General features: G+C 39.4%; 1 protein-coding gene across 4 annotated transcripts in view; it reads right to left on the bottom strand.

The window, feature by feature from the left end:
• Positions 1-10,000, bottom strand: part of LOC122244196 (uncharacterized) — an 88,706-nt gene that overhangs the window by 1,761 nt on the left and 76,945 nt on the right. For all 4 annotated transcript variants that reach the window (XM_086537692.1, XM_086537693.1, XM_086537690.1 and 1 more), the window contains exons 9-34: positions 9,450-9,565; positions 9,072-9,270; positions 7,057-7,196; positions 6,833-6,979; positions 6,619-6,753; positions 6,371-6,530; positions 6,025-6,254; positions 5,763-5,952; positions 5,443-5,667; positions 4,547-4,710; positions 4,290-4,417; positions 4,089-4,185; positions 3,819-3,944; positions 3,624-3,735; positions 3,345-3,518; positions 3,063-3,256; positions 2,788-2,980; positions 2,167-2,327; positions 1,901-2,084; positions 1,461-1,573; positions 1,166-1,385; positions 978-1,087; positions 788-902; positions 481-698; positions 207-396; positions 1-130 (exon numbers count right to left, since the gene is read on the bottom strand). The exon at positions 1-130 is cut by the window's left edge and continues 28 nt beyond it. In XM_086537692.1, coding sequence (XP_086393818.1) covers positions 1-130; positions 207-396; positions 481-698; positions 788-902; positions 978-1,087; positions 1,166-1,385; positions 1,461-1,573; positions 1,901-2,084; positions 2,167-2,327; positions 2,788-2,980; positions 3,063-3,256; positions 3,345-3,518; positions 3,624-3,735; positions 3,819-3,944; positions 4,089-4,185; positions 4,290-4,417; positions 4,547-4,710; positions 5,443-5,667; positions 5,763-5,952; positions 6,025-6,254; positions 6,371-6,530; positions 6,619-6,753; positions 6,833-6,979; positions 7,057-7,196; positions 9,072-9,270; positions 9,450-9,565 — 4,171 coding nt within the window. The remainder of the gene's footprint in view (positions 131-206; positions 397-480; positions 699-787; positions 903-977; positions 1,088-1,165; positions 1,386-1,460; positions 1,574-1,900; positions 2,085-2,166; positions 2,328-2,787; positions 2,981-3,062; positions 3,257-3,344; positions 3,519-3,623; positions 3,736-3,818; positions 3,945-4,088; positions 4,186-4,289; positions 4,418-4,546; positions 4,711-5,442; positions 5,668-5,762; positions 5,953-6,024; positions 6,255-6,370; positions 6,531-6,618; positions 6,754-6,832; positions 6,980-7,056; positions 7,197-9,071; positions 9,271-9,449; positions 9,566-10,000) is intronic.

Consider the following 10,000-nt stretch of genomic DNA (forward strand, 5'->3'; position numbering starts at 1 on the left):
GTGCAAAGTATATCGCACTCTCGCAATACCAAGAATGGTGTATCTCCGAAGTTTCCAAAACTCATTTTCCCAGAAAATGCTACGTTTTCTACGTTCAGAATTTCACCATATAGAATCGTTTCGTACATGCCTGAAAAGCACAGATAGGATTAGTATCCCCTTTCAGATTAGACCATATCTTGTAGCATCACCAATACCTTACTTACCACATGCAAGCGTCTTTGTGTCAACAAAGATATCAGAAAGGGTCTTGTTGAGGTCAGCCAGTTTATTACTCTTGCTGATTATGTTTTGATTCAATACTGATGGTGGATAATTCACATCAGAAAGCTTATAGCCATTTACTGCTCCCACTACGTCAATTGCACTCTTTGCTTCCACAGTATTCTCGAAGATCTGTACAAGAAGACAATACATGGACATCAAGCCAGAAAGTGTAGGGTGAAAATGCTACAATACCATGTCTAACTATATACTAACCATATTAGTGTTTATCGTAGTTGCTCTATCCTTTCGAACAATTTTTCCATTTAGTTCGTGAATGTTTACTCCATTGATCACTGTAGCCTGGATTTCCCCTTTAGCGTGGAGTCCACCAGCAAAGTTCTTTTCTCCAGTAATGTCATGTCTATTCCTTCCAGACTTTAGTACAATATCAGAGAGGCTTATGCCATTGATCTCTTCCACCACAAGATCACCTGTGGATTGTAAAGAAATCATACAGTGGATTTACCACCCATTTTGAATTATCCAGTTTTATAATGGAACATGCTTCAAGACTTCATACCTTCAACGTTTATTCCCTGGAAGCTAGTAGAGGATGTTAAAGTCTCTGCACTGTCGAGAGTGATTCTGTCAACCAAGAGCTGACCCAAATCCACATTATCTATCAATCCTTCAACCTGAAATGGTTGAAGATCAGGAGTAACCAGTTATTGCTAATTACATGCAACTACCAAGAATTACAGCAAACTTACCTGTAGATCTCCCTTGACAGTTGTAGGAGCTCTGAAGATAAGGTCATCAGCAAGTCTACTGCTTGATGAAACAACCACAAGCTCTGTTACAGGTATGCCTCCTAGTGATCCTGGGGGTTACCATAAACAATGTTAGTGCTAAAAAATTATATATTTTTTATAGTTACGGCAAATCAGACCATACCTACCGCCAATTCCAAGTCCACTAGTAGTTAAACCACCGGTGAAAGTCTTGGCACCAGTCATCAGATAAGATCCTCCCTGAAGCAGGACTGCATTTACATTCATGTCGGTCACGTTAATGTGGTCTATTAACACCCCTTCAGTGCCCAGACCAGAAACTGCTGAAGTCACATCCAAGTCTTGCACAGACAAATGCGTGGTGAAGGCAACATCACAATCAATGACCTGGAGTAAAGTACAGTTGGTTAATAGACAGTCATTTGACCTATTGAAGGTCAATCTCTTGTTCAGTCAACTTACACTATCCTCGTTGTCCAGAACAGTTACATCATACAAGTTGTCGATGTCGACCCCATCTGCAGTGCCAGCCACGAGGTTTTTCATGGTAATATCCGTAATGAATTCTACTTCTCCTGTAAATTTAAATGAGATCTTGTAACCTACAAATAGTGCAGTGTGTACCCAAAGTCAAATCAAGGTGGAGGACAATTCAGGCTAGATTTTAATAGCCTCAGTAACCATTTTTGAAGTAATTGTGTAATCAATTGTTCATGATTAACTATGCGATGGGAAGAACAATGGGAGGGTAGTGGGGCCAATGTTTGCTTTTAGGTATGATTACATTGATTTGATCAATTTAACCATTGACCAAATTTCATGGAAGACCAAAAATATGCGCATTCTTAATTTCCCCTAAAATCTGAAATCCGATATACTGGATGGTAAAATTTTATAGTCACCCGAGATTTCTTGGTCAGAAGACTTCAAGACCAGAGTATCTAGGAAGTTCAAAACCTCTTGTGTGCCTGCTTTGACAGCATCATTCACCGCACAATCTCCTCCCACACTAAGGCTATTCAGAGTGACTGGGAAGGCTATTTCTATACTTCCATCTGCTGCCCTCCATACCGTTGAAGTATTGAGCTATAAAAGAAACGAGAATCTAATAAATTATCACATGATAAATGCATCTACAATTTAGTAGATACATGGTAATCCTACATACCTGAATAAGGTCGCAACCATCAAGTATGCCGGAGTTGGAAGTGATATCCTTCGTTTCTAAGCTTTCAGCAAATGTGACGGTTCCACTTACAGAGCTGGTCTGGTCCACCAACACCAGGTTGGCAGTACTTACCCCATCGATCTCTGGGGCATTTACATTTCCTGTGAAATGTAATTAATTCATTCATATACCAGATACTAAAGAGCTGGTTGCAGAATGACCCAATTACCTTGCATTAGGTAAAAAAAAAAAAAAGAAACATATATACACGTTGCAATATTTGCAGGGCTTTTGCTACTGCAAATTTGGTAAGGCTTTGCAATCGAGTCAAATTGCTTTTTATCTTTCACTAAAGACAATGTAGGAAAGATTAATATTGGTAACTTTGTCTCCAATTCAATTGACAGCCTATATTCATTATGGACAATGAGTACAATGCTTAGAGGAGGGAGTACCAATTCACAAATTATCAGCTCATAAGATATGAGGGGGGGGGGACCTAGACTACATGAATATATCGATGTAAGCTCTTGGGTGGGGTAGGGGGGTGATGTCCTTCACCCGAGCAGCGATTGTTCGCAGTTTTTTGCACTATCAACGACTTGATCCAAATATACTTACTGGCTGTAACGTCGCCGTTGATAGTGTATTTGCCAGCAACGTTCTGATTTGTACCCTTTGTAAGAATTCGACTTGCCAGTTGGGCTACATCAAAGCCATTTAGAGTGGTGGGATTGAAGTTGCCAGATATGGACAAGGGTTGGCTGAAGGTCTTCCTGCCACTAATCACACCATTATAGTTCACTGGCACAACCTGAAAGCCACACCAACAGTTATACAAGCACTTTACTACATGTTACATATGCATGCATGCATGGTGTACACCAAATGCTTGCCTTGGCCAGGTGGGTGGTCCAGTCCTTGCCATTAACCACACCTAGAGATGGGTTCTGACCAAAGTCGACTCCCTTATTCACGCTGATCGCTCCCGATACCGACTGCGCAGTAGCAGAATTCTTCTTAAGGCTGCGACTGACAAGGTCTCCCATGTCAACGTTGTCAACTGTGCCACTAACATCAAGGCTCTTTGCTGTCAGGTGATACAATTTATATCATTTAGTTTATAGGGATTTACAGCAATGCTAAATGTCAGATTCAAACCATTTACCAAAACCTACCAGATACACTAGATGTAAATTTTAGTGACCCAGCAATTGATGCATCTTCATTTACTAGCACCAAGTCAGCCTTTGCATTTTCCACATTCAGCCCATTAAGGCTCTGCACCACAAGGTTCGAATTTGACAACTTCAGAGATGTTGCCGTTGTCTTATCCACAAATGTCAAGCTTCCTGTACAGGAATTTTAGGTTTGATGTAGCCTGGGCACCAATCCATTTTAATTTGCCATATGCACAATTAACATTCATATCTTATCTCATGAAATATAAATCTTACCAGTAAGAGGCAAGGACAAGTCGAGCCTCATTAAATCTGATGTCAGATCCCATCCATTCAGCTTACCAGACAACATTAGGTTACCTGAAGCGCTGATTTCCCCTGAAAAGCTCTAAAAAAAACATTTCCGTAAGTATATTGGAGAGGTTGTCACAGCCACTATTTCATGCCATACTGAATGCCCATTTCACCTACCGTTAGTGCATCTATGCTTTGATCATCAGCCAGGGTTACCAGGTTATTTTTCAGTGCAGACACATCCACCCCACTGATGGTCTTTCCGTCCACCATGTCAAGACTACCATCAATTGTAACCAAGCTCTGATCCATGGACAAGTAAAATCATATGGTAATATAAAATGGTTCCATGCAAGGCATTCTTTATGCCTTCCATACTATTTGATAACTGATAGTCAATATCTTGCAGAAAAGATAGAAAATTTATGCTTGCACTAGCCAACCCACTTGGAAGGAATAGGTTCCATCGATAATTTGCGAGCCTGCAACATTCAAGAAGTCGTTCATCTGATGGCCGTTGACACTTTGTGCAGTCGCAGGTGCTCTAGAAGTATAGTTTATGCATTTAATGTAAAGAGCACAAGCATAAGTTTCTACACCTATGATAGACCCCTGCAGTTCGTGGATGCAAATAAAGGCTTCACTTACTCGAAAGTAACACTGTCTATACTTGGCCCAACAGTTACTATCTGGTCAGTACTCTTCCTCCAGTATCGGTCTTCAATGCCTCTCATATCCAAATTATTTACAACATCAAGGACAACATTTGCAGATACCTGGGAGGGCAATTTAAAGTTATTCCAATATTAAGACAAAGCTACAGTGGTGACTATTTGCATGTGAAGAAAATATTCCAATACATTTGAACACATGCCTCAAACTTCCCTTGGTGCAGTCTCACTTACATGTAGAGTAGTATTAAAGGTTACATTGGTATTAATTTGAAGGTTACCCTGGTCATCTATGGTTTTAAGGGTACTTGGATGGATACTATTGATGGTAGCCAAGACAACCAATTCTACTCCCTCAGGTCCAATCACGGACACATCGTCAGTGAAGGTAAGTCGACCTAAAAATATAAATGGATTGACCTTAAGGGGGTAATCACATTGTAACGGGTTAATATGAGGATGAATGATACACAAAAGATTTGTGCTGATGATGGGTGTCATGCACATAACATTTGGGAATTTGGGATAGAGTTTGCCAAGATTAATGAGCGAGTGATGCCATTTGCACTCATACTATAATTTCTGTAGTAGTAAGCAAAATGGGTTTCACCCAACCTACAAAGCCTAAAAGAAATAATTTATAACACCAATAGAAGAGTGCATAAGAGACCATAGATAGGTGCAACTTAAGGCATTCTTTATCTAAAGAGGTTGGCCACTTGTGCCATTGCTCTATCAAGTACAGCCAATGAAGGCTGTGCAGGCACACTCAAACCATGCCCAGTGTCAAAAATGTGCCCCTATGCCAGTAGGCATGTTTCATATTAGTTCACAGTAATAAATGAATAAAAAAATTCATTTATTTATTTATTCATTTATTTATTATTATTTTTTTTTTTTATAGGACAAGAGTATAGAGAAAATACCGAGCTGATATGGACTCTATACTACAATTTTAGTTTACTCCCATGTCTTTCAACAAAATACGGAAAAAGATGTGTTACGTGAAGGTTCCCTACTCTTGGTCTTTTGAAACTATAACCAAAGTAAAATCCATTGTGGAGACTATCCCTCTTCCACAATGGGTTAATGGGACTTCAAGGCCCCCCCTCCCCCCTGTTCAAACTTACCCAACACAGTCTCATCAGCATCAATGGTCACTACATCAACATTCGTGTCTATTCCATTGATGTTGTTACTGTTGATTGCAGTGTCCACATTCACATTTGTGAAGGTATAGTTGCCTGTTATGTGATCCATCTGCAGGTCTACAATATTGCTCACATCAATGCCATTCAATTTTGGGCTGGTCAAGGTACCAGTAACCCCCAAATTGTTTTGGTAGGTGACATCACCTGTATGAATGAAACTTAGTTACTGCACTGCTGAAGAAAAACATTGCACATTTAGCAATATTTTTGTATGCTAATGAAGTCGGACTTCATCTTACCAGATAAGGAGTAGTCCCCAGACTTTTTGACAACCAGGTTATTCAGCTCCTTCATGTCGACATTGTTGATCAAGCTCACATCTACGTTGCCATCCACAGTCACATCTTGCAGAGTAAAGCGACCATCCAGGATTTGGGTATTGAATGAATTAACAAACACCAAGTCCTCAGCAAGGTCCGATAGATCGATCTGGAAGAAGATTCATTTGGTTTATTGCAATTCGTACCTATTGTAAATAATCTCTCCAGAGGTCTTACTCACCTCATTCAGGAGTTCAATGTCGACGCTTTCCAACACAGTCAAGCTCTCGAAAGTCTTCTTATCCAGGAAGGAAGCATTCTTTCCCTTCATTACTATGGTATTAGTATCGATCCCATTAATAGTTAGGGACTGGTCATTAGTTGTCAAGCCCTCAATGCTTTGTACATTCAAGTCCTCATACTCGAACTTTCCAGTCACTTCCTGAGAAGCGAGACTCTTCCGCATAAGCTCTGAAATGTAGAATAATTTCTTAGTTCCTGCCATGTGCATATCAAGAATGCTAAATCACGAAGGAACTATATAGACCATTTATATACAACTTTATCCAACACCAGTCTGAACATACGGTTTGTTAGTATTCCATTAACTGTTGCAGAAGATGCTCCATCCCGTGTGCTGAAGGCATCAGTTTTCATCGTGCCGATGTACATTGAAGAACCCACTTGTTGATCTATGCCGTCAATCATAAACACCTCTGCCAGGCTAAGCAATGGCGTTCCGTTTGACTGGAAGAAATCAATTAAAATCAAACTGCATCGGATTTCTGGTCTAAGAAAAAAAATAATAAATTCAGTTACACGTCAATTTACCTACCTCTGTCAGCTTTGTTGTGTTGGATTCAAACTTGTCCGCAGTAAGTGATGTCACTGCAATGGGTCCTGTGATAATCTGGTCCTTTGAGTGGTAAAGGACATTATTCATACCCGAGTTCACAGAGTCCACGTTGTTCTGGCCAAGAGAGATACCGACATCAGACACTTCTTGATGTGCACTTCTAAACAAGTGCGCAAAATAGGTATATACTAACCTCTAGACTATTTGTTTTGGTTACAAACTGGTTGTAAGTTTCCTCATGTAGCTGTGCACTGCCATCACCAATGATCACCGTTTCTTGCGATATTAATGTACCACTGATAGTCACCGGCAAGGGGCAAACATATTCATCAACCCATGTCTGTAATTTAGAATGTTACATTAAATTATATTTGTTTGCAGTCGAGCTAAATATTTAACTGCAATCCTTTTACAAACCTGTGGTTTGTCAGTAGCAATTAGAAGATCGGTTGTTACAACTACTTCCAGATATTCTATGGATGATTTCCTAGAAACAATATCTTCTTTGATAGTATCAAGGCACTCCCTAAGAGAATCCATTTCATCTTTAGGCTCCTCTGCAAAGATGAAAAAGAATTTTTTCTACTTTTACTTTTGGTAGCCAATACATTTCAGTCCTGGTACATTGTGTCGGTTACTTTTGGCTGAGAAATTGGAATTAAGGTAGATAGGGAGGGACGAGGTTAGAACTAGATGGTTAATGATGCCTTCCCTCCATCAATTAAAAATAACCTATATGGAAATAGGGTTACTGTAGTCTAGCCTAGTATTTCAAGTTGGGGTGGATTGGAAGGACTGACTTTACAAAAATTACTAGTAAGAGAATTGTGGCAAATTACAGCCTGTTTACTTTTGAGGCAATTAGCTGTGAGCGCTTTAAAACTCCTTACATAATTGGACAGACGTGTAAGGTGGAGTGAGGGTAGGGTTGGACCAGCTATTTATAATTGTACCCCCAAAGCTGCAAAGGTTTCAGCACGCGTGCCGACCAAAGTTGATAATTTTGGTGTTAGGCCTTGTAAGAGACTTCAGAAAATGTACATTTTCTTGCCATATATCAAATACATACCACACAGTGGAATATCAGTGATGAAATAACTTAAGTTAACCCTAAAATTGTGCAAATATTGCACAATTTAATCAAGAAAATAACAGGTTTCTTATTAGAAAAGAATGAAATTCATGCAGAAGTATAAAAAATAAAAATATACCACGAGGAAACGAAAACAGGCTGAGGGAGGGGTCCTAACTAGGGTATAAGGATCCTGGCCTAATAATCGGTTTGGCTGGAGGAAATGAAAATAAGCAGAAAGAGGCCTTCAAAGGGGCATGGTGATATAGGGTTATTAGGGGTGGTGGTGGAGGAAACGCTCCAAATGTCCCATTCATATTACTAGTACTATTTGGACAATCTACTAATAATGGACAAAAAACGCTTGATAGGCCTTCAATTCCAGCGGATTGGAATGCAAGGGTCAAGCAGCATTAAAATGTCCTGATGTGCTTTGACCTTATGAAATTGATCCAAAGAGTTAACTGCATGTCAAAATTACACTTATAGAAAACGTTGGACAAGTATTTTTGAAGCATTTGTGCCATGAACGAACTAAATTGAACCTAATAGTGTCTTGTTGCCTAATTTCAAAGGCATTAGCTCCTGTCATGGAAAGAACTCCCAGGGAGCAAGACCCATAGCATTTTAGGAAGTTAACTATTTCATGTTTCAGTTCAAATTGTTTTAGCTTTTGACCATCAATTATGGTGTAGTTGCCAAGCAATTCTAACAGATACAACCGCATATGAACACTAGGAAATAGCTGTTGGGCCAGTACAGTCATAGCGCGCCAGTCTCGCATCCCCGTGGTTGTCAGATCGAGCAACCGTTCAAGCTCGCGAGTTTTCACGGTTGCCTGGCATTTATTACTGTGATTGGCTACCATGGTGGATAAGGACCAAGTTCAGATCAAGTCAACACTTGTTGTCACACTCACCGACTCGCTAACCTGTACAAAAGCCCGGCAAAGCATCTGCTCCACAAATCTGGCTTCTTGTGACTAGGAAATTGTGGAAACCATGACACGTTACCTATATATTCCAATTATAGACCAGCTAATTTTGTTCTCAAAGTCATAGCATTACCATATGGTAAAAGTTAAAATTATACACTTATTATAGTTAGATACCAGCCAATTACTTTACAACTTAAAAATACCTAATTACCTTCCAAAGCCATGTGGTAAATACTATTTACGGTTAGTTAAAAAAAAAAAAAAAATCTAATGACAATGCAAACCTAAGTGGTGAAGCAATGGTGTTGTGGCTTTTGAATAAGCCAGCCAAAGACTTCAGCTAAAGGGAAATTTGAACAGAGGACATTTCAAACATGGATATCAGTAATTCTTTTTTTGTTGACAATTAATTCCAGCTCTTACCTAGGTCAATTACTTCCAAATCAACAAGTTGTGCTTTCATCACCGTGTTACCGCTTCCGTCCACACAAATATATGTAACAACGTATGCATCACTCATTTTGACCATTGCAAGGTCACCTATGCTGTTACAATTCGTATGCATGACGAAATCCAAGTTGAAATGTCCATATACATCATCTGCATAAAATGCTACTTTTCCCTGCAAAAAAAAAAAATTATATATATATATTGTTTATATTATTATACATATCAATTCATACATTTCACAAACAAATTTTACTACTGCTTGCATCCTTTAGAAAGACTTTGCAATCAAATATTTCCCTAGAAGGAAAATATGAAGGGCTACCATACAGTTCTATTAAAGGAGCTACTTACACCATAGGCAACCATTATGATGGATTCTAGGGACGAAAATCTATAAGTCTGGATACTATCCACTGGGGCAACCTCCATGCCCTTGTCCAATTCCTGCCATAGCAGCAGTCGCTCATCTGGTGAAAATGTATTGGAATAAAGGGGGTGGGGAGGGTCAACAACTTGGCAATTTTTTTTTTTTTTTGGAAAAAATAAACAAAAAAGCGGTAGACCTGGGAACCTTCCTGCGAGAGAATTTGGCATCAAAGTCATCCATCCAGTCAAATGGTTGCAGCAATTAATGCAAGACTGCATTGGAAAACATGTAGGTATTATCAAATCTATTCACTTTGAATTATCAAACGTTACCCTTGGAAATGGCCGATGTGCTCACCGAATTGATCGTGCTAAACACGAGGTAGTAATTTCCGTAGTAATTAAACCCAGATATGTCGGTAACATTCTTCGCTCGAAGGCCGAGGTCTTGCCAGTCGAAATATGGCCAGACTAGCTTGTAAATTCTAAGTAAAGAAATGTAAATATTAGCCAGCTACTATAACAACATGTGCATA

The sequence above is a fragment of the Penaeus japonicus genome, unplaced genomic scaffold (genome assembly GCF_977035675.1).
Source record: "Penaeus japonicus unplaced genomic scaffold, GWHDUDI00000001_assembly GWHDUDI00000006, whole genome shotgun sequence".
NCBI classification, from domain to species: domain Eukaryota; kingdom Metazoa; phylum Arthropoda; class Malacostraca; order Decapoda; family Penaeidae; genus Penaeus; species Penaeus japonicus.